We start from the raw sequence: 23,935 nt of genomic DNA, 5'->3' as shown, positions 1-23,935 counted from the left end.
TAACTTTTTTTTTTCTTGCTCAAAATACTGAAGCACCTAGGAAGACATTCACTAATACTTTTTCTGGGTAAACTTTTTTTTTTTAAGATTTTATTTATTTGAGAGAGAGATAACGAGAGAGAGCAAGAGCAAGGAGGAGAGGGAGAAGAAGGCTCCCTGCCGAGCAGGGAGCCTGACCCGGTGCTAGATCCCAGGAACCCCAGGTATCATGACCTGAGCCAAAGGCAGGTGCTTAGCCAACTGAGCCACCCAGGTACCCCTGGGTAAACATTTTTTGTAATAGCAATAGACCTCAAATTTTAGAACGTTCGGTATTTTTTTTTAAATCTGAAGATCTTTAAAGCTGTAAAAAGCAGCTTTTTAGATCACTGTTAGATCACTGAAATTTTAGATCACTGTTGTATCTAAGTTTAAATGTTTTTTTTTTCTGATCTGCTTTTCTGCTAATTTCAAGACACTCTTTTTTCATTGAACATTAATTGACACAGTTATTAATGATCCTAAGTGTCACATTTAATCACAGCTGTCTTAGCAATTCTTTTTAGTGGAACTATGCTATTAATTCCTTGAACTCAACTGATGTAACATGAGTTATACATCTTTGTTTATTTTTTCTCCACCATGTCAGGCACCCCCTGTAATGGCCTATCCTGCTACTACACCCACAGGCATGATAGGATATGGAATTGTAAGTATTGTTCCAGACAAAACTTTTTGAAAATAGATTGATTTATATTTAACATGCCTTTTTACAGTTACTAAAAAATGAACTTGGTAATTCACATACCTTTAATGTCTAACATAGAATCTTGTATCATAACATTGGTTTCATAAATATTTCTAGAATTGTCATTATACGGTAGATATCATTTATGAATGTTAATAGTAGTACCTGGCTTCTTTTTCCCCTCATAACTTTGCCAAGTATTTTATACTTCATTACAAACCCGTTTAAACATGAATGTTATCTCCAACCCTTTGTGTGCCCTTATATTAATACTATTGAAGTCTTAAAACCTTAATACTATAGGGGAAGGGGGGAATTAACATTTCTTGAATTGTGTAGGGGCAAATTTAGTCCAGTATAGGCCAGAGACACTTTCCTATGACAGTGATTAATTACTGTCATACAGAAATACTTGTCTTACTTTTAAGCTGCCCATAATCCAGTCTACACTGCCCTTATTCTCCCAACTCTCTAAGACTCACTTAGATAAGAAATGGAGGTAATGGCTTCAACCCCTGTATGTGGTTGAGGAACTGTTGATAATAGGAGGCAGCATCACATCCCTTGGGATTGCTACTGTGGCTGCTATGCTACTTCTTTATTTACATTTTATGGAAGTAGCTCTGGAGTTTAATTGAAAGGTAGAACCTGTAGAAAGATAATATTATAATAGAGTATGGTATTTTAACCAAAATGATACTGTGGTGTGCATGTTCTCTATTTGGTTACTTATTTGTGTTAATTCTATACCATGGAGTAGTAGTTTTTAAACAAAGAGGTGGTTGGTTGAGACTCAATTTTCAGTTACTCAAGAAAAAACTAATCTCTTCATGTGTTATTTAAGCCTATTCTTGGTTCTCCCTAACAATAGATGAAATAAAAGGAAAGAACCATTGAGAGTAAACCACTTCAAAGAAACAACTGTATTCACTTAGGATCACTTGCATAATGGCATAAGAACTTGATTTGACATTCAAAGGTAGTTTGTTTTGAAATATCTTAGCCATTTTTCAGTTTCAAGTTTTCCTATGTCTAAAACTGCAAATTTGAAAATTTTGAATTGGTTAAAATTTTGACTGCCATACTGTATAGTAAGGTTTAAATTTTGCTTAAATTTAAGCTTGCTTTTTTTTTTTTTAAACCTTAGAAGTATATACATCAAAGACTTTTAAAAAACTGTTAAGAATTTATGGCTGTCAGTCTTACTTGTATTTATAAGAATTTTTCCTTCGAGTTAAAATACTAGTACTTTCCATTCCTGCCATTCTTCTTGTTTACTACTTAAGCAAAATGTTAATTGACATTATCTAACTTAGTATTTTTCTTTTCTTTTCTTTTCTTTCTTTTTTTTTTTTTTTTTTAAAGCCTCCTCAAATGGGAAGTGTACCTGTAATGACACAGCCAACCTTAATATATAGCCAGCCTGTCATGAGACCACCAAACCCCTTTGGTCCTGTATCAGGAGCACAGGTACTTATGTGCCACATGTAACTCTTTTAAAATGTGCGTGATGTGGGAAGGATAGAATACTAAAAATTCCTTTTATACAACATAAGAAACAAACTGTTTTTCCCTTTGACAGTGGATGTTATTTGCTTCTTTATCATCTAAAAAAGCTTTTAAGAATATTGATTTATTTGGAAGAAGTGGACAAACAGATTACAAACATTAAGGATGGAAAATTTTTGACAACTTACTGTTGGTCAATGCAGAGTACAGTTTTTTTTTTAGTTTAAGGAACCTACTTTCTGTTCATGATTGTGGCTTTGCTCTCCTTTGTGAACCCTAGAAACCTTGAACTCAGAGCTCCAGTGTTTGGTTTGACTGGTGCTAGAACAAAGGTGTTGCCCTTGAGATATTTGTGGAATGTGGCAAGTCTACAAAAAAGTGATGAACGTTATTCTTTCACTAGATAACATGTATTTAAAAACAAATGGTGGTGGAGGTGGGGATGATGGGAAGGCAAAAAAAATCTTGAAATGCCATGCTGACCTAATTTCTTTAAAGAAGAGACTTTCCTCTTCAATTGTTTCTAAGACCCTCTCCCAGTTCCTGAAATTTCACCCCAAATATTCACACTTTCATCCCATTATTGTTAGCTTTAGGGGAATCTGGATTTTTTTAGAAAAGCTTTTCCCCACTGTGGTTAGAAGAGATGTGCGGTTTCTTTGTTACTCACTTTTCTTGTGGCATACTAGTAGATATGACACTCAGGAAGTGATAGAATGGTTTCTCATTCATTATGGCACTGATCCTGTTGTGTAACACTTGGTAGAAATTACACGCAATTATTAAAGTACTCCTTTCTTACACTGTTTCTGATGCCAAGTGATTGGTTAACTTTCATGTGTTTAAAACTTATTTGAAAACATTGATGTGAGCATTTGGTAATGGACTTGTTATTCCTTTCCCACTTGAATATATGTAGTATTTCCATTTGCCAATCCCTACAGTGTTACACGACCAATATTAGTTTGCACTGACCCAGTTTGAATCTAGTCTCTGTGTATTTCATAGACTTGGGAAGCATAGGTGATCAGTCCTTCTGTTTTTTAGACTTTTGAGCATTTAACTCATTTCATAAATTGGCATCTCAGGGACTACCAGTAACTTGGAGTGGATAGTCAATTTAGTCCTGATTAAAAGGTAAAATCCATGTTCTTTGCAATTCATATATTTGCCCGGATGCCTCTTTTTTTCCCCCTTTGTCCATGTTAAAGTAACCTTTTCTTCCTGTTCCTTAATCAAAGTATTTATAATGAAAATAGCTGGGAGTGAGAGTAATTGATGCAGCCGTAACTTTTTTTAAATAAGTCAGTTATTTTGTATGTATTTGTTTTTATAAAATGGATTATGGAAATATATACATAGTTTACCGTGTGTTCTGTCTTTTACCAATAGTAGTTCTAAATACTGGCTTAACTTGCTAAAGAAGTACTAGATTTTGATAATCTTTTAAAATGTTTATTATTTCCCTAATGGTTGGTATAGATGGTTTCTTGAGATTGTAGGTCTCCCTTATGTCTTTTTTTTCTTTTTTTTCCCCCAGTTTTTTTGTTATGTATACTTTTTTTTTAAAGATTTTATTTATTTATTTGACAGAGAGAGATATCACAAGTAGGCGGAGAGGCAGGCAGAGAGAGAGGAGGAAGCGGGCTCCCTGCTGAGCAGAGAGCCTGACGTGGGGCTCGATCCCAGGAGCCTGGGATCATGACCTGAGCCAGAGGCTTTAAACCCACTGAGCCACCCAGGCACCCCTGTTATTTATACTTTTAACGTCAGATATGGATCATTTATTTTTTTAAGGAAAAAAGAGGGGGGAAAGGGCAGAGGAAGAGGGAAAGAAGCAGACCCTCTGTTGAGTGTGAAGTCTGATGTGGGGCTCCCTTTTATGACCCTGAGATCATGACCTGAGTCAAAATCAAGAGTTGGGTGCTTAACCAGTTGAGCCACCCAGCACCCCTATCATTTATTTATTTATTTTTCCTGTATGGATTGATTGAGTGATTACGACCTTAAATGTATTTAAGAGAAAAAGCTATATTCCAGTGCTACAAATTTACCAGAAACTGCTTGAATACCACCTACTTGAACACCACCTAACATTTTCTGAACACTTGTATCACCTTCTTCTCAAAATAATTTTTAAGGTAGATGGGCTTGCTATCACCATCCTGTTTTAGAGATAGAGAAAGCTGAGACTTGGAAAGGTTCTTCAACTAAATAAATGATGAAATGCAACTTACCCCAGGAATCCTTGGTTTCTGGTCCAGTGCTCATTTGTAATACTCTTGCTCTCTACTTAATGGGGATTGGGCCCAAATGGCTACTATACTAGCACTGTCTTCCTTTTGGCATCAGTGAACTACTCTGCAAATCTTTGGGTTTCCTGCTGGATTATAAACTACATTTACACATTTCAGAATATAATTTCTGTAGATGTCAAGAACATCTGTAGTCTTGGGAATGCTTTGAATCTAACTCAAACATTTTATATGAATTTGCTTAAAAAAAAAAAATACGTGGTTTAAAAAATTGTGATAAAGGGGCACCTGGGTGTTGCAGTGGGTTAAAAGCCTCTGCCTTCAGCTCAGGTCATGATCTCAGGGTCCTGGGATTGAGTCCCGGATCCAGCTGTCTGCTCAGCGGGGAGCCTGCTTCCGGCCCCCCTGCCCCCCGCCTACTTGTGATCTCTGTCTCAAATAAATAAAATCTTTTTTAAAAAATTGTGATAAAAATCTGCCTTTATGAAAAGTGCTGGTCTCCTAGCATCTCCTCTTATTCTAGGTTTTATATCCTGTTGCCTTCTAAAAATCCACGTAACTCACTAAACCATCAGAAAAGTGCAAGAATTCCCATGGGCTTGAAAAGAGACATTGACAGAAGTACCTTTTCCTAATGAAATTATGCCAGAAGAGAAGAGAATAAGAACATTAGAGTAATTAGTTTCAAGTTAAGAAATCAAATTTGATGTGAGCACTTAACTCTAAATATAGATTGAAGAAAGCATGTAAGGAAGCAAATAGATAACTAGAAAAAGAGAAAATCCGGTGGCAGGGAAATGGCTCTGAAAATCTTCTGTCGGTTCCAATCAGTTAAAAGGCAGAATCTCAGATTTTTTTTTTTTTTAAAGATTGGATTTATTTATTTTAGGGAGAGAAAGCGCAAGTCGGGGAAGGGCAGAGAATTTCTAGCAGACTCCATGCTGAGACACTCATGACCTGAGCGGAAATCAAGAGTCAGATGCTTAACGAACTGAGCCATCCAGGCTCCCAAGAATCTCCTAACTTTTAATGTTACTTTTCATTACTTTAACCCTTTGTTCTCCAACTATTCATCACAAAGCCCCATTAGTTTTTTTCTCTGCTATCATTACATCCATCCATCTTGCTTTCTACAGCCTTCACCCAGATTGGAACCCTTTATCTCATGCTTATTTTACAAGAGTCTCCCTGTGTTTCTTGTCTTTCTAATTTAATTCATTCTGAATATATTGGAATAATCTCTGTGCGGTATTTTTAGCATCTTATCTCTATATTTAGAAACCTAAGGAAATGAATCTAAATATAACTGAACATATTACCCATCCTCTTAACTTTCCTTCTTTCTTAACAGCTACCTCACAAAGTCTCCTTAACTGTTAAGAGTAATAGGGAGTAAATAGAACATTCAGGTTCTTCAATTCCCATGCCTTTACAATTTTCAGAAAGTATCCAGTATTATTCTACTGCTTGTCTTTGCCAGAAAGTCTTCATATGTTATAAAGTGGACTTAGTCTTTGTTCTTTTTTTTCCTTTGGTAATGCTTTTAGTTTTGTTTTTGTTTTTGTTTTTTTTTAATGGTTTTAGGGTTTTTTTTTTAAGTTTTATTTTTTAAAGATTTTATTTATTTATTTGACAGACGTAGATCACAAGTAGGCAGAGAGGTAGGCAGAGAGAGAGGAGGAAGCAGGCCCCCTGCTGAGTAGAGAGCCCTGATGTGGGGCTCAATCCCAGGACCCTGGGATCATGACCTGAGCTGAGCCAAAGGCAGAGGCTTAACCTACTGAGCCACCTAGGTGCTCCTAAGGTTTTATTTTAATTCCAGTTAGTTAATATACAGTGTTATATTAGTTTTAGGTGAACAATATAGTGATTCAACACTTGAATACCTTACCCAGTTCTCATTCTTTACTTATTCATTAGTCTTCTCTTGTCCCTTTCCAGTACTTCTGAGATCTGAAACTCTTTTCCTTATCCTGCGTTATTTTTCTTTATAGAACTTACTATTACCTGACATCTGTTTGTCTGTCCTGTCTGTCTGTCTATCCATCCATCCATCCAGTCTAGCAAGAGACTCCTGGAATGATTTATAAGCTTCGTAGAGGTAGGCTTCTGTGTGTTTGTTTACTTCTTTGTCCCTGATTCCTAGAACAGTGCCTGACTCACAAAAGTTTTGAACATTGTCAGACAAGTGAACCTGGTTGAAAACTTACCTTCTCTGTTACATTAACTTACTTGTCCTTCATTGATCTTTTCACTTTCTTAATAACCATTGTGTAATAATTTATAGCCGTATTTAAAATCAGTTTAATTTGGTAGCTTTTAATGGTTCTGAGACAGTCCTTTGGATTAATTCTGCCCATTCAAATGCTAGTTGTAAACAGAATAATTTTTCTTAATGAATTAACCTTTTAGTTCTCTCATTATTTTCCTCCCATTTTTCATTTGGATTCAAAATTCTTTGAAGACAGGGAAGACATGGTAAAGTAAACAGTAATGTAAATGTAAAGTGAAATCCCATCAAACTAAAATGTTTTAATCAAATCCCAGTTCTGTACCTATTGCCAAAAATCTTTCCCTGCTCCTTGAAATGCTTTTTGGAACCTCTTACTCACCTAGGGCATAACCTGTATCTTCTGGTTTCTTGCTCGCTTACTTTAAGTTACGTTAATATTTTTAGAGTATCTTGGGACGCCTGGGTGGCTCAGTTGGTTAAGCAGCTGCCTTCGGCTCAGGTCATGATCCCAGCGTCCTGGGATCGAGTCCCACATCGGGCTCCTTGCTCAGCGGGGAGCCTGCTTCTCCCTCTGCCTCTGCCTGCCATTCTGTCTGCCTGTGCTCGCTCGCTCCCCCCCCACTCTCTCTGATAAATAAATAAAAAAATCTTTAAAAAAAAATATTTTTAGAGTATCTCAGCCCTACCAGATATATTCATCTTACTGCCATTTAGTTGCCAAAAAATTGTGTTCTGTGTCCTTCATGTATCTAGGTTACTCTAAGTGCTGTGTTAGTGTTATCGAATACCTTCCAGATGGCTCTTATTTCAGACTAGACTACTCTGTTCTTTAGGATATTGTCTTTAACTTAATAGACTACACTGTACTATTGAAATTATGCCTTCCTGTACACTCACCCTGTTCTCCACTCGTTTTTTATGCTGTCTTATTCTGTATTTTTAAGGTATTTTTATGTAACTTTTGCTTAAAAAGATGGGGATTATGTTATGTTTCATGCCCAATATTGTAGCTTTTTTTAAAAAAATATTTATTTATTTTTAAAATTTCTTTTCAGTGTTCCAGCATTCATTGTTTATGCACCACACCCACTGCTCCATGCAATACATGCCCTCCATAATACCCTCCACCAGGCTCACCCAACCCTAACCCCTTGCCCCTCCAAAACCCTCAGATTGTTTTTGAGAGTCCACAGTCTCTCATGGTTCATCTCCCCCTCCATTTCCCGCAAGTCCCTTCTCCTCTCCATCTCCCCATGTCCTCCGTGTTATTCCTTATGCTCCACAAATAAGCGAAACCATATGATACTTGACTCTCTCTGCTTGACTTATTTCACTCAGCATAATCTCTTCCAGTTCCGTCCATGTAGATACAAAAGTTGGGTATTCATCCCTTTCTGATGGAGGCATAGTACTCCATAGTATATGTGGACCACATCTTCCTTATCCATTCATCTGTTGAAGGGCATCTTGGGTCTTTCCACAGTTTGGCGACTGTGGCCATTGCTGCTATGAACATTGGGGTACAGGTGGCCCTTTTTCTCACTACATCTGTATCTTTGGGGTAAATACCCAGTAGTGCAACTGCAGGGTCATAGGGTAGCTCTGTTTTTAATTTTGTAAGAAATCTCCACATTGTTTTCCAAAGTGGCTGCACCAACTTGCATTCCCACCAACAGTGTAAGAGGGTTCCCCTTTCTCCACATCCTCTCCAACACACGTTTTTTTTGTTTTTTGTTTTTTTCAAAAGATTTTATTTATTTTACAGATGGTGATCACAGGTAGGCAGAGTAGCAGACAGAGAGAGAGGAGGAAGCAGGCTCTCTGCTTCAATGAGGGGCTCGATCCCAGGACCCTGAGATTATGACCCAAGCCAAAGGCAAAGGCTTCAACCCACTGAGCCACCTAGGCATCCCTCCAACACACATTCTTTTACTGTCTTGTTAATTTTGGCCATTCTAAATGGTGTAAGGTGGTATCTCAATGTGGTTTTGATTGAATCTCCCTGTTGGCTAGTGATGATGAACATTTTTTCATGTGTCTGTTAGCCATTTGTATGTCTTCATTGGAGAATTGCCTGTTCGTGTCCTCTGCCCATTTTTTGACATAATTAATCTGTTTGTGGGTGTTGAGTTTGATATCCTGGATATCAGCCCTTTGTATTTGTGAATATCTTCTCCCATTTCGTGGGTTGCCTCTGTTTTGTTGACTGTTTCCTTTGCTGTGCAGAAGCTTTTGATCTTGAAGAAGTCCCAGAAATTCATTTTCACTTTTGTTTCCTTTGCCTTTGGAGACCTATCTTGAAAGAAGTTGCTGTGGCTGATGTCAAAGAGGTTACTGCCTATGTTCTCCTCTAGGATTCTGATGGATTCCTGCCTCACGTTGAGGTCTTTTATCCATTCCGAGTTTATCTTTTTGTATGGTGTAAGAGAATGGTCGAGTTTCATTCTTCTACACATAGCTGTCCAATTTTCCCAGCACCATTTATTGAAGACTGTCTTTTTTTCCACTGTATATTTTTTCCTGCTTTGTTGAGGATTGATTGACCATAGAGTTGAGGGTCCATATCTGGACTCTTTACTCTGTTCCTCCGGTCTATGTGTCTGTTTTTATGCCAGTACCATGCTGTCTTGGTGATCACAGCTTTGTAGTAAAGCTTGAAACAGTCAGTGTGATGCCCCTAGTTTTGTTTTTTTCTTTTTCAACATTTCCTTAGCAATTTGGGGTCTCTTATGATTCCATACAAATTTTAGGATTGTTTCCTCCAGCTCTTTGAAAAATGCCAGTGGGATTTTGATCAGAATGGCATTAAAAGTATCGATTGCTCTAGGCAGTAAAGACATTTTAACAATGTTTATTCTTCTGATCCAAGAGCATGGAATGGTCTTCCATCTTTTTGTGTCTTCTTCTATTTCTTTCATGAGTGTCCTGTAGTTCCTCGAGTACAGATCTTTTACCTCTTTGGTTAGGTATTGTATGGTTCTCGGTGCTATAGTAAATGGAATCAATTCTCTAATTTCTTTTTCTGTATTTTCATTGTTAGTGAAAATACAATGTACAGAAAGCAACTGTTTTCTGTACATTGACTTTGTATTCTGCCACATTACTGAATTGCCGAATGAGTTCTGATAGTGTGGGGGTGGAGTCTTTTGGGTTTTCCATATAAAATATTATGTCATCTGTGAAGAGAGAGAGTTTGACTTCTTCATTGCTAATTTGAATACCTTTTATTTCTCTTTGTTGTCTGATTGCTATTGCTAGAACTTCTAATACTAGGTTGAACAAGAGTGGTGAGTGTGGGAATCCTTGTCGTGTTCCTGATCTCAAAAGGGAAGGCTGTCAGCTTTTGCCCATAGAGGATGATATTCGCTGTGGGTTTTTCATAGATAGAGGAATGTTCCCTCTATCCCTGTACTTTGAAGTGTTTTAATCAAAAATGGATGCTGGATTTTATCAGATGCTTTTTCTGCATTGATTGAGAAGACCATGTGGTTCTTCTCTCTTCTCTTATTGATTTGTTCTATCATATTGATTGAATGTTGAACCACCCTTGCAATCTAGGGATAAATCCCACCTGGTCATGGTAGATAATCTTTTTAATGTACTGTTGGATCCTATTAGCTAGGGTCTTGTTGAGAATCTTAGCATCCATATTCATCAGGGATATTGGCCTGAAATTCTCCTTTTTGGTGGGGTTTTTGAATTTTGTAGCTTTTAAGGAAAAAAAAATGCTGCATTAGTGTATCTTACCTAGATGTTTGACTACGTGGGAAATACTAGATCCCTGTGATTGGTGATTTTTTTTTTCTCTTTTCATGCTTCCTCCCAGTTTTGCTCACTGTTTGATGGCTTATTTTAAGTGTGTTTGTTTATTAACTTGAGGAGAATGGGGACTCTTAGGGGACTCTTACTTCTTCTCTTAATGGTGTTTAAATCTTACTAATACTTACTGGTGTATACACTGAAATGCCCATTGCTGACCAGTAGTTTATTAAATTCATTCTACATTGCATTATGCAGCTTTTCTGTTAAAAGCATGAAGACAGTTCATCTAGTTTCAGTTTTCTTTTGAAGTCACTTTAATGTGAAGTAATATTCTTTCAGTGGATGTTTATGAGGCAGTTTAGATGTTGTTGAAGATCTTGGGGATGGGGAGTGGGTATTATGTTAGTTACATTCTTATCACTTCCTTACATGAGAAACTTACTCTGATCCCATACCAATCTACTTTTCAAAAGCAGTATGAAAACCAGAGTGTTACTTATGGGCATTTAATTTTTAAAATAAGCTGTCAGGGTGCCTGGGTGGCTCGGTTCTTAAACTACTACATTCTGCGCAGGTCATGATCTAGTGTCCCAGGATCAAGCCCCTCACCAGGAGGCCTGCTTCCCCCTCTCCTACTCCCCCTGCTTGTGTTCCCTCTCTCGCTGTGTTTGTCTCTGTCAAATAAATAAAATCTTAAAAAAAAAAAAAGTTAAATAAGTGTACTGTCGAAAGTTTTGTTTGTTTCTTGATTGGTATTGGTTTTGTTTTGTTTTAATATGGCGGGTTGCCAGTTTTATTTATGGAGGATATGGCTAAGGATGCAAAATGGCTGCTGTGTTTTGTTTGTAACGGCCAATTTTAAGTAAGTCTGCATCAGTTAAGTGTCTGAAAGGAAACAATGACTTGTTGTGAGTATCTTTTACCCTTCTAAATAAGGACACTGTTGGATATAGGAATAATTCAAGTCTTAAAAAAATTGCCTTTTTAATGACTTTCTTGTGTGTCAGAACTAGTGGATCTTTTTGCTGTTAGGCTTAATCCTTACTCTTTTCATTTCTTTTTTCTTTTTTCTTAACTTTCCTGGTGTTTTAATTGTTGGTTGTTGGCAGTGCCTCTTCTGTCACCTGATCTGCCCAGCTGGATTTCTGTGAAAAAGACCTTTTGCCTTGTCAGCAGTGCTTTATACTCATTTACGGTTGCCTCCTAGAAGATACCATGAGGGAATATAGTTCAGGAATTGGGATTTAATACCATAGATGAAAGTGGTTACGTAGTCCCTGGGGTACACCTGAATCAGAACAAAAATTTGAGAAGTCCATCTGCTGACTTTTTTTTTTTTTTTAAGATTTTGATTACTTATTTGACAGAGATCACAAGTAGGCAGAGAGAGGCAGGCAGAAAGAGGAGGGGAAGCAGGCTCCCCACAGAGCAGAGAGCCTGATGCAGGGCTTGATCCCAGGACCCTGAGACCATGACCTGAGCTGTAGGCAGAGGCCTAACCCACTGAGCCACCCAGGTGCCCCTAATCTGCTGACTTTTGATGTTAATAAGACAACGTAGAGAATAAGGCCTTTTTACTGTTTCTTTCCCAAGGACATTCTTTCTAAAAGGTAGAGATCTAATTTCTTGTCTTAAACAAAACCAGAACATACTCTTAAAATCTTGAATGACTATAAAGTTCTACCTTTGTGATTACCATAACTGACCATATACAGCACTGTGTGGTTAGAAAATACAGGGGTATATTGACTGTCTAATATTTACTAGAGGAGTCCCCCTTTTTTTTTTCAATTAAAATTAAAATTTTATTTATTTGACAGAGATCACAGGCAGGCAGAGAAGCAGGCAGAGGGGGGGACCCCCTGAGCAGAGAGCCCGATCCAGGGCTCAGTCCCAGGACCCTGGGATCATGACCTGAGCTGAACACAGAGGCTTTAACCCACTGAGCCACCCAGGCTCCCCTAGAGGAGTCCCTTTTTAAAAATTCTCTGTTACACTTTAACTTTTTCCTATATGTTAAATATAGCCATAAATTCTGGCTGAGTTGAAATTAACTGGGATAGCAGAGTTTAGAGAGGAAACAAAAGCACCTGGCTTGGAGTCAGCAGATCTGCATTAGAGTCTACTGTTAGTGTCATGGGGCTGCCCATAGCAAGGTATACCACAAATTTGATGGCTTAAATCAGAAATACATTCTCTCACAGTTCAGAAGGTAGAATTCTGAAAACGTGGCCCCCAGGGCTGTGCTTCTTCCAAATCCTCTGGAGGAAGATCTTGCCTTTCTTCTTTCCCAGAGGAAAGGAGTTAGCCCCAATCATTATTTGGTTTGTAGCTCTAGCACTTCAATCTCTGCCTCTCTCACATCACATTCTCCCGTGTCTGTCTTCATGTGGCATTTCCCTCTTAAAAAGACACCATCATTGTGTTAGTGTCCTTTTAATGACTTCATCTTAACCTGATTACGTCTGCATAGATACTGTTACCAAATAAGGTCACATTCATAGGTCCTGGGAATTAGGACCTCCTATGTTTTTGAGGTCCTTAATTATAACTCTTACCTGCCAACATCAGATAAATACATGGACATAGGTCATGGTGGTGACAGGGCGGCCCTCCTGAGCACGGGCCACATTAGTGCGGGAATCATCCATGTGCCCAGTAGACTGTGGACACTGTTCACAGAAACCAAGCCACATCAGTCTTCAGGATTGTATCAGCAGGACTTTAATGGCTCAACCTTTTTGGAATGTAGTGTTACCCAGAAGTATGAAACTTCAGTTTATAATAATTAAAGTATTTATTTAGACCAAAGAAATACGCTCATCTGTTTTGGGGTGAGAGGTAAACCTTTTTTGAAATGTCCAAGTCTAAAATTCTCTTCTTAGACATTTTTAGTGGAAATAGACTACATAAAACAGGTAAAAGCATGTAGCTTAAAGCTCATATGGAATACAGTTCAGAAAATTTTTTTTTAACCAAGCTGGGGTGCCATATTTCCAGTAAATGGCAAACAGGGGGTGTGTTATAGTCACATTTAATTACTGTTTCATCTTATAATAATAGTTGACATAAACCTTGGTTTTTATTTTTATACAGAGCTTATTTTATCACCAAAAAAACATTTTAATTTAACATTTAATTAAAAATTTGTTTTTAATTTAACAAGAGACAGGTAAATTATGTTTCTTACATCTGAGGGGCCTAAGGTTGAATGTAATATGGACATAGAAGTAAGTGACTGGTTGATGGCAGAATAAGAACCATTATAAGAGAAACACAGAGTGTTGAGAGCACCGTGGATTCAATGACTTTTGAGCTGGGCTTCTTTTACAGGAATAGATGAGCAATTATTGTAGGTGATAGGGAGGTTTGAACTAGTATTTGAGCTAATAAAGGTCAGGCAATGTATTGATGCTTTATGTATATTTTCATTTAATCCTCAAGACAGTCTTAAAGGGAGGTAGGAGCATTGGGTCTGGATAGTCTAAGCCCCATTTATAGAAGTGCCAGGTAAATTAGATTCAGTGCTATTTTTCTATAAAGCTCAGCTCTGTCAACCTGGACGAAGGAAATACATACCCATTTTCTTAAGATGTTGACTTTGCTTCTCTAACAAAGACAGAGTGAGTCTCTACAGCATTGCTATTTGCTATCCAGGCTTTTGGGTGCGGAATTCAAATGGAAAGAAAAGATGTGGCAGGGTTTCATCTTCTCCAAGAATTTTGAGCACAGCCAGTGATATGTCAGAAGTTTATCCTTAAATATCCAATTCTTCATTCTCCTGTAAGCAGTTGCGCTAGTCTCACTTTCACACTGCTGTTACTTTCTTGTTCTGACCTGAAATTTTCTTTCTTCGGTGTTGAACAGGAAGCTAACGAAGGAGTAACCATTTTTGTTTTGTGGTGTAGCAATAGAATTCTTTGTTTAAAATCTCTTTTAAATATGTTTGACTTTTATTAAAGTTAACTTGGGATTTGTGTACTCTGTATTATACTAATAAACACATGCTACAGGGCGCCTGGGTTGCTCAGTGGGTTAAGCCACTGCCTTCGGCTCAGATCATGATATCAGGGTCCTGGGATCGAGGCCCGCATCGGGCTCTCTGCTCAGCAGGGAGCCTACTTCCCTCTCTCTCTCTCTGCCTGCCTCTGTCTTCTTGTGATCTCTGTCAAATAAATAAATAAAATCTTAAAAAAAAAAAAAAAAACACGTGCTACAACCAAAAATATCTTTGCTTTTGACATAAAAGCAAAGATTTTTTGGTAGCATTAGAATTTTTCTTCCCATTTCAACATTATGTTTTAAAGGTTGATTAGAGTGGAGGGAAAGGGGGGAGGAATTTCAGTGGAGAGTTACCATCATCAGTTACTTGTAAATCTTAGTATTTCTACTTATATGCTGCTCTTCTTTTACTGTTTCTCAGTATTTTATTTTCCTATAAGATGAGGAAGGAAGACTAAGTATGTCCATATTAGACTTAACAGTAAGAGTGACTATTAAAAAAGCATATTCAGGGGCACCTGGGTGGCTCAGTGGATTAAAGCCTCTGCCTTTGGCTCAGGTCATAATCCCATTGTCCTGGGATCTAGCCCCACATCGGGCTTTCTGCTCAACAGGGGGCCTCCTTCCTCCCTCTCTCTGTGCCTGCTTGTGATCTCTGTCAATATAAATAAAATCTTTTAAAAAAGGGCATATTCAGTTGTGTTATAGGTCAGTTTAATTTGAACAATAGTGCTGATTTTTTTTTTTAGCATTGTGGGATTTGGTATGGAGAGTAGTTGAAATAAATGACTAAAAGGCCATGTTTTATTTTGTTTTAAAGATTTCATTTATTTATTTATGGGAGGAAAAGCTGAAGTGGGAGGAGAGGTGGGAGGGAGAACAAGAGAATCCTCAACAGACTCTCTGTTGAGCAGGAGCTCCGTCCTTTGACCCTGAGATCATGATCTGGGCCGAAATCAAGAGTCCGACGTGCATCCAGCGGAGCCACGCAGGTGCCCCTGGGTTTGTTTTATTTTTAAATAGGCTCCTTGGCCAGTGTGGAGCCTTAGGCCGGGCCTTCAACTCACCACCTGAGTGGAGATAAAGAGTCGGGCACTTAACAGACCACTCCCCCAAACCATGTTTTATTTTTTTGTGTGATGGCATATTTGAAGTAGGATTTTTTTTTTTAAGAGTGCACACACGCCTGGTACTAGCAGCCCTACATAATCTCTAATTTACCATAGAATGATAAGTAAAGGAGGGTCAGCTCTTTTACTTACAGGTGACTTTCCAGACTCTTCTAGTCCCTGTTTCTCACCCACCAGGATCCTGTTGAGCCCTTCGTGCCCTTTTTTTCTTCTTCCTGCTTCCCTTGAGCAGTAATTGGGCTCTTGCAGCATATATCCTTTTCTTTTTCCTTATTTTCTCTTAGCGCTGGGTACTTTCTCACCAGTGCATGGTGTGCCTGTGGTTTGCAGGCGCCGGGAAGAGGCGGGCACAGGTGTTTCAGGGCTGCTTCACCGCCATGCCTGTAGTGCTCTGCAGTCAGCCAAACCAGTCAGGGCCATAGTTTCATGTGCTTGAGATGAGTGTTGATGATGTAGAACTTATTACAAGGATATTGGCTCTTGTTTTCTCACGTTTTAATTTGGCTACATATTTATAAATGTAAGCTCTAGGTGTGTGGATTTTTCCAGGTTAGTTAGAAACTGGCACTTTTTTCTCCCCAAGGAAATAGATCCTGTTTAACATTATTTCTAAGTCTATAGGACTTCTCTCTAGCAGTATGCTCAGACATTGAGAAGAGTAGAAGCATTCCCTCCCATTGATCATATTCTTCATGCATTTTCCTCTGAGACTATCAGGTCTTCAGACTGCCATCTTCATGAAAACATGTGACTTAAGACATTTTAGTCTTTAAATCTTTAGTCTTAAGTCTCTCATAGGAGACTTGAGATTTTGGATGCAATCTACCCCAATAAGGGATTTTTGATGTTTTTGTTTGAACTTCAAGTGAAAGAGAAAATTTGTTTTGGAGAGAAACCCAGTTAATCTTAGATTCCCTCCAGCTCAGAGACTGGTGATCACTTTACTTGAAGTCATTCTGCTTCTGAATGGTCATCCATGGTTGGTCTGAAGTGGGGAGGAGGAACCATCTTTCCAAACCACCTTACTGCCTGGCTGTTACTTGAATCCCCAAGCCCAGTGTGCTGCTCTGTCCTTCCATTTGTAGCTGCCTATGTAAGTTCATCATCCTTTCCATTGTCTCTTCCCATTGTCTTTGATTGTTTATTTTTGAGAAAAGGGTATGGATTAGGAAAGTAACTCAACCACTAAAATAACTGAAGTTGATTTCCAGACCTTTAAATTGCTTTTGACATCCGCACCAACAAATTGCATGTACTTGTGTTGTAATATTTGCTGAAAGTCATTGCCTATTCATTCTCTGTAGTGCTTTTCTTAAAAGGTAAAATTGAGATCACTTTGAACTAGCAAAGACAGGTGATGAGGCTTGAAATCCATAATAGGATTTGAGTGTTGAAAATATGAATTGAAACTATTCCCCCTTAGTCAACTTTAATACTCAGTTGAACATCCCTAGAAGGATAGCTCATTTAGTAATGCTTGCATGCCTCTGTGCTTGTCTGTCTCTGCAATCTTATGCAGCAGGGGAGAAAAAAAATTAAGTTTGTTCCAAACTAAAAGCATTTGTGTTTGGTTTGAAATATTCAAAGTAGGTTTGGTGAAGGAGCTACACATATGAAAATGAACCTGTTATTCTTCAGGAACTGTCTGTCTTTGAGGGAATACTGATGATACGTTACTGAGTTTAACAAACTCTTTTTGCCTCACCATATATTCAAATTAAATGAGAGCAGCTAATTCCAAGAATCCAGCAAATGTTACCAAGTAGAAAACGATCAATGATCTTAAGTATTCCCTATTTTCAGGGCATATGTGTGGGCAGTTAGATTAGGTGACCTCTAACGTCACTTTTACCTCCCAGAATGTATGCATCAGCCATAGCACATCCAGAGAAAGAGCAGGAGACAACTCCATGTGAAAACACTGTGAGCACTGAGGACAAGACTTTCCATCTCTTAGGAAAATGGAAGGAAAGTATATTACAGATGGATGTATTGGGTCTGAGCTGAGGTCAGAGTTTGCACAGCTTTTGACAAGTAGCCTGGATACAGGAAGCCATCTTTCCTTAGTTAAAAAGAAAAAAAATCACAATTACGCCCTTTCTTCCCCTTTTCCCCCCACCCACAATAGAAGTCTTAACTGTGGGTCAGCTTTTATCAACCTTTTTGAGTAAAAGACTTTCATTCCTTTGGAATTTCAGAAACAAGAATTTGTTTTCTGAAAAACACATGCCATTGGATACCTTTAACTTGACATGTGATTGAAACTTTTGTTTTAATAATTCCATTTTCTACAAAGGCTGCCTCTATATTTATTAAGGATGAAAACAAAACCACTTCTTCTTTCATTACATTTTCTGCTTTCATGTTCTGTCATTCAGAGATCTTTTTTTCTTTCCCTCTCTCTGTCTTCTTTTCCCCCAGCTGTCGGCAGCATCCAGCCCCTCCAGTCACAGTCCTCACAGAGCTTCAGGAAAGGACCCTTTTGCAGAGCTCTCTTTGGAGGATTTCTTATAAATCACTTTAGGTATTGCTGCTTGTTGGGTGAGATGGGGAGTTAAATACTTAAAAAGTTTATCAAATATTAAACACAGTTCGCTCTTCTCCTTTGTTTCTTTAAAGGACGCTATCTTGCTCTTCCTCCTTCCTCCTCTGTTCTTTAGGTGAAGAATAAAAATAGACCTCAAAATAGGACGTAAGGACAAACAGTTTTTGGAAACTGCTTTAACATAATTAGAAGGTGTGAAATCAAAGAATCACCTCATGTTTACATACAAGCATCCACTGCTCACAGCAGATGGATGGGATCAAATACCACCCTTAAAAAAACTGGGTGTTTGTGTCATTCTTAAAAGATGTATGGAGAACAACACAGTTCTACACGTTGGATTAGAGTTTGATTTTAATGTCCCTGAACATTATTTGTGAAGAATTCATTTTAACAGTCTCTTTAAAATGTTATATTTATGTGTGCCTTTTCATTTAAAAATTTAAAACCAGTGACATTTTTCCCCAAAATAGACCTTTTTTTTTTTTTTTTTTTTTTTTTTTTGAAGTTAAGGGCATGTGAATACTTTATGCCCTTTTTGATTGAAGAATTCTATGTTTGATCCACACTGCCTCTTTTTGCTGGAAGGTGGTGAAGTTTGTTCTTCTTGGTGCTCTAGCCCCTAGTAGAGATAGAGCTTCTAGATCTTTGAGAGTTGAGAGATCTTCTGATTTGACAAGTTTATTAGCACATCTACTTCAGTAATGTCTTTGGATGAACAGTTTAAGGGATATCCTGAGTGAAGTATCTGAGCAAATAGTGAGGCCCTGTTGAAAACTATTCCTTCATAGATCTTTCAGATTTTTATTTATATTAGTAAAGCAGTGATTTAGTAAGCATAATATTACTCTTCCTTTAATTATTTAATTTTATGATATCATTTGGAAATGATACCAGATTGTGCTTTTCTCAGTGAGATTTTCACATGGAATATTTGTGTTCATGAAGAGATGTTCTCAATTTGTCAGTGAAAAATTGTTCATTCATTTTCTTTCTTCCCCAGTCTCTTGGTTTTGGTAATTAGATATATTTGGAAGTCCCTCTAATTAGGCTTCAAATATTGAGTCCTGGCACATGATGAGCTTTGATAATAGTGACCTAGTTTTGTAATCAGGGTTGTGATAAATATGCAGTAAACATTTCTGGGCCAGTTGAATGGTAAAAGCCACAGAGCATTTTTTTTTTTTTTTAATGAGAAGACATCTTACAATGCTGTAAGTGAACTTACACTCTTCTTCTTTTTTTTTTTTTTTCCAGATACAGTTTATGTAACTAAATGGAAGAGAATGGAATTATTCCAAAAAGACAAGTGCTCAAGCAGCAAATACTTAACTTCCAGCAAAATCCAAACTGCTGTCTCTTAAAACTCTCTTCTTCCATTAGAATGCTACAGTAACCCAGTGAAGGCCCATGAAGGAAATTGGGACTAGTCTATAGGAGAACATATCTACAGTTTATAAAGCCAAGAATTGCCATGATTTCAGACTAAGATCTGTCTTTTTGGTGACTAACTTTTCAGTTCTTTCAACTCTTATTAATACCCATAATCAGTAACCTACCAAGAGAAGCCCTTATTTGGAAAGCGTGAAATTTGTATTTGGAAAAGCTGCCTGGAGAGAAGAGCTGTGTCCTTTACTGTAATGCAACAGAACTCTTTTGGGGGGGATCAAAATTGTAATTCTTAATTATGCAGTATCTTTCTTTTCTCCAGTCCTCACAGATACAGGAACAGTAACTAAAATTAACTTTTCTTTTAAAAAAAAATTATATATTCAGTTTGCAGTAGACATTCCTTAAGTATTTGTATTTATTTATGATTATCAATTTACGTAACATTAATATTGTATCAGACCTCCTTATGAAAATGAGTATGGATGTACACAGTATGTTTGATTTTTATCCATAAAAGTGAATCTGATTCAGAATGCTTTTCAGCTGACATACAGAGCACTAAATATTTTAAGGCAAGTCCATAGGTCTGAGTCGCTTAAGAATTCTCAGTCTCTATGGGATTTAGGGAAGCATTATAAATGCATTAATCCTTATAGTCAATTCTGTGCCTAGGATTTTGCAAGGGAACAGTTCGCTGACTAGGAAAAGCACTACATTTTAAATTCAGCATTAGTGCATTGGGAAGGAACTTTACTGCTTTGTGCTTGGCATGTCATTATTTTCCATTTGACATTAGGGCCTTTCCAAAATGAATGTGAGGAATTGCTTTCACTTCAAGACTTTCCTTCTTTTCAGTAAAACTCTAGGAGGTGTTAAGGGGGGAGGGGAGGGGACAAAATCCTTGAAACCTTTTATTTGGCTCATGCCATGTTATGATCATGTACCTTTTAAATAAGGGGAAATAGTATCTTTAAAGTTAATGTCTAGCCAAGAGTTTAGTTAACGAAGAATTAAACTGCACTGTTGATCGGTGCTTTGTGTAAATACATCTTAACGTTTTGGTTGAGAGGGGCCTTAAGAAGGACAGTTCGTTGTAGGAAAGCAATTCTGTACATGAGTTTAAGCATACTTGTTGCATTGTCTCTGCAGATTCTATTTTTGTTTACAATATTAAAATGTATGTTAGCAAAAATGGGTGGATTTTCAAATAAAATGCAGCTTCCACAAAACTTTTTGTTATGGTATTCTGGTCTGAGGTGTATTGTTTGTTTTGTTTTGCTTTGCTTTCTGCGTTTTCTTTATCATCAGTATCATTTTTTTTGCTAGTAAAAACATATCCAGGTGATTATATTTGCTGACTTAATACAATGTAAATTTTATTTGTTTTAACTTAATTTCCTAAAAGATTTATCTTTGTACCTTTTGTTTTTCCTCTAGACCCTTATTGATAAACTAAACCACTTATTAAAATAGTTGATTTTTGTGTTTTGATCAGAGGTCTTCAGTCAGGTAAGTGTAAAGAGAGAAAAAGGTTGTGTTTGGCACATTGATACATGTGATATTCTGCCAGAGAGACCTCTGAATGTATCACGTTTAATATGGAATAGTAAGGAGGATTCATCATACATGATGGAGGAATTAAAGACTTTGCATTGATAAGTGTCTGCATAATATTTGCCATGGTTGGGGGAAAAAAAAGCTTTAGCCAATATACTTTGTTAATTTTACCAGTTTCTGAGTTGCATTAATATTAAATCATTTTCATTAAGCTGGGAAATTGTACTTTTGTAGTTAACTTCCTTAACATTATCACAGATTTGATTGTTCTCTTGTGTTTGAGTGAATCTTCTATTTCAGGGCTGTGGCTTATTCTTTTATAATTACTTTTATTATTGTTGTCATTGTTATTGTTATTTGTGTGTTTGTGAGGGTGCTTCAGAAATATTTTCATCCTACTGAAACAATTTTGGGACTTGTTGGATAGGTGTTACCCACATTTTACCCATTTTACAGATTGGAATCAGGAACTGGGAAAGCAACTTGCTCAGGTTGATAAGCTAATAGACAAAGGAGTCAGATCTTTGGTTTCATGATCCATTGTTCTTTTTTTTTTTTTTTAAAGATTTTATTTATTTATTTGACAGAGAGAAATCACAAGTAGATGGAGAGGCAGACAGAGAGAGAGAGAGGGAAGCAGGCTCTCCGCTGAGCAGAGAGCCCGATGCGGGACTCGATCCCAGGACTCTGAGATCATGACCCGAGCCGAAGGCAGCGGCTCAACCCACTGAGCCACCCAGGCGCCCTCCATTGTTCTTTTTATGACCTGCTGTTTATAAACCAAAAAGGGAATTTTGTCCCTCTGCATTGTAGACTGACAAACACTTGCTCCTGTGTGGTCTTCTTCCATGAAGCACATATTCTGCTTATTGCTCTGATGCCCATACATCATGGGCAAGGAGAAATACAAAACACATGATTGGGGGCGCCTGGGTGGCTCAGTGGTTAAGCCGCTGCCTTCGGCTCGGGTCATGATCCCAGGGTCCTGGGATCGAGTCCCACATCGGGCTCTCTGCTCAGCAGGGAGCCTGCTTCCTCCTCTCTCTCTCTGCCTGCCTCTCTGCCTACTTACGATCTCTGTCTGTCAAATAAATAAATAAAATCTTTAAAAAAAAAAACACACATGATCGTACAACTTTAGTCACAGTATAACAAGTGAGGTACATTAGCTGTTGAATGCTTAACTGTATTAGGTTATAAACCTGTACATACCCACACCATCTTAGTACCCAGCTACCAAGCTGGCAGTGGCTACAGAGGAGGTAAGATTATTAGCTGCAGAGGGCAGCTATACTCATCACAGATTATTTTCAAAATTAGTTTAGTTTTGACCTAACATTGTCATTTAAAATTTTCATAAAGATCGCCTTTTCTTGATTTAAAAAAAAATTTTTTTTTTTTAAAGATATGTTTTTCTTAACCAGTGGTTATGAGAGTCCTTATTTAGGAAGAGGCCTTATGTTAGACTAGGAAATTTTTCTCCACAAATAAAACATGAGCCCTGGAAAAGAGGCCTTTATGGGATAAGTTTCTCCTTGAGCTAAAACAATTTCAAGTCTCTTCTCCTATTCTTTATCATCAACAAACATGTTTCCAAATTCTGAGAATTCAGAGTGCTGATACAAATGCTTATTTAACACTTAGTGGAGAGAAAAACATCTCTACATTCAGGATGAGTGTGGCCCCTGTGTGTTTGACAGTGGCTGGGTCACAGAGTATATGGAGAGGCCACGGCACTCAGCCAGATGAACTTATTCTGAATATCTTACAGAAAAGATAGCCTCACGGCTTCCATCAGTGGCTACTGCGTATAGCTTAGTTCCTTGTTCAGCCATATTTGCTACTTTCCATGGATCTCACTGGCCTGGAATTCTGCTGTCTAAATAGGCTCTGAATGGAAAGGCTGCAGTATCATCTTCCATTTTGGTGTGTCATCAATCAGAAATGTTTTCTAGGGGGTGTCTGGGTGGTTCAATCAGTTAAGCGACTTCGGCTCAGGGTTATGATCCCAGGGTCCTGGGATCCAGACCTATGTCAGGCTCCCTGCTCTGCGGAGAGCCTGCTTCTCTCTCCCTCACCACTCCCCCTGCTTGTGCTGTCTCACTCGCTTCTCTGTCAAACAAATAAATAAAATCTTTTAATTCTAAGTCCCTAGCTAGTACTTACGTATAATTTAGTGGCCATCTCAAAAGGCATAAAACAGAATCTGCACTTCTCTGATCATTTTTGTCCTGAAATAGCATAGGAACTGAAAAGCCTTTTGTTTCTGTGTAATTATGTTTTAAAGGAAACTCAAAGGGCCAGGAAGAGGCAGGTAGAGGGACTGCAATAGGAGGGGAAAGATGCCAGATAAGTCCAGCAAGGATGGCTGTGCCCATTATGTGGCATTCAGAACATCCATTGTTAGGAGTGAATCTTTGATAACTACTGGTAACAGAACTTAATTGATGGTGGACAGAATTTATATCACCTGTGGGTCCAAAGTGGAAATGAAAGAATGATAGTTCACTTCATCTTCTAAAGGTTAAACTGGGGTCATACTGGCCTAAAAGAGAGAAGAATACAATAGGATAAAATGAAATGATAGAAAACACATAAAAGTCTCTGTCCGCTCTTCCTGGCACAGAGCTAAGACCGCAGTAGGAGCATCTTTTGTTTTAATTGGTCTTTGACCCCAGTCCTGACAAAAAATGACTCATTCTTTGGAATTTCCAGTCTTTTGTTTGAGGCAGCTCTTGGTGGGCTCCTAGATAGCTTCAGGACGAGGACTGGTCATCCGAGAAGGTCACCCTTCAGCCCAACCACATCCTTCAGGATAGAGGG

General features: G+C 37.9%; 1 protein-coding gene across 15 annotated transcripts in view; it reads left to right on the top strand.

Annotated features, from left to right (window-relative positions):
- The window catches only part of PICALM (phosphatidylinositol binding clathrin assembly protein), a 111,465-nt gene extending 91,267 nt beyond the window's left edge, over nt 1–20,198 (top strand). For 14 of the 15 annotated variants that reach the window (XM_059412283.1, XM_059412279.1, XM_059412238.1 and 11 more), the window contains 4 exons: nt 629–688; nt 2,093–2,197; nt 18,040–18,142; nt 19,421–20,198. In XM_059412283.1, coding sequence (XP_059268266.1) covers nt 629–688; nt 2,093–2,197; nt 18,040–18,132 — 258 coding nt within the window. In that variant the 3' untranslated portion in view covers nt 18,133–18,142; nt 19,421–20,198. The remainder of the gene's footprint in view (nt 1–628; nt 689–2,092; nt 2,198–18,039; nt 18,143–19,420) is intronic. The other variant, XM_059412251.1, reaches the window with a different exon arrangement.
- Nucleotides 20,199–23,935: the final 3,737 nt, after the last annotated feature.

The sequence above is a fragment of the Mustela nigripes genome, chromosome 1 (assembly GCF_022355385.1).
Source record: "Mustela nigripes isolate SB6536 chromosome 1, MUSNIG.SB6536, whole genome shotgun sequence".
In the NCBI taxonomy this organism is placed as follows: domain Eukaryota; kingdom Metazoa; phylum Chordata; class Mammalia; order Carnivora; family Mustelidae; genus Mustela; species Mustela nigripes.
This window is presented reverse-complemented; position numbering and strand designations above follow the sequence as displayed.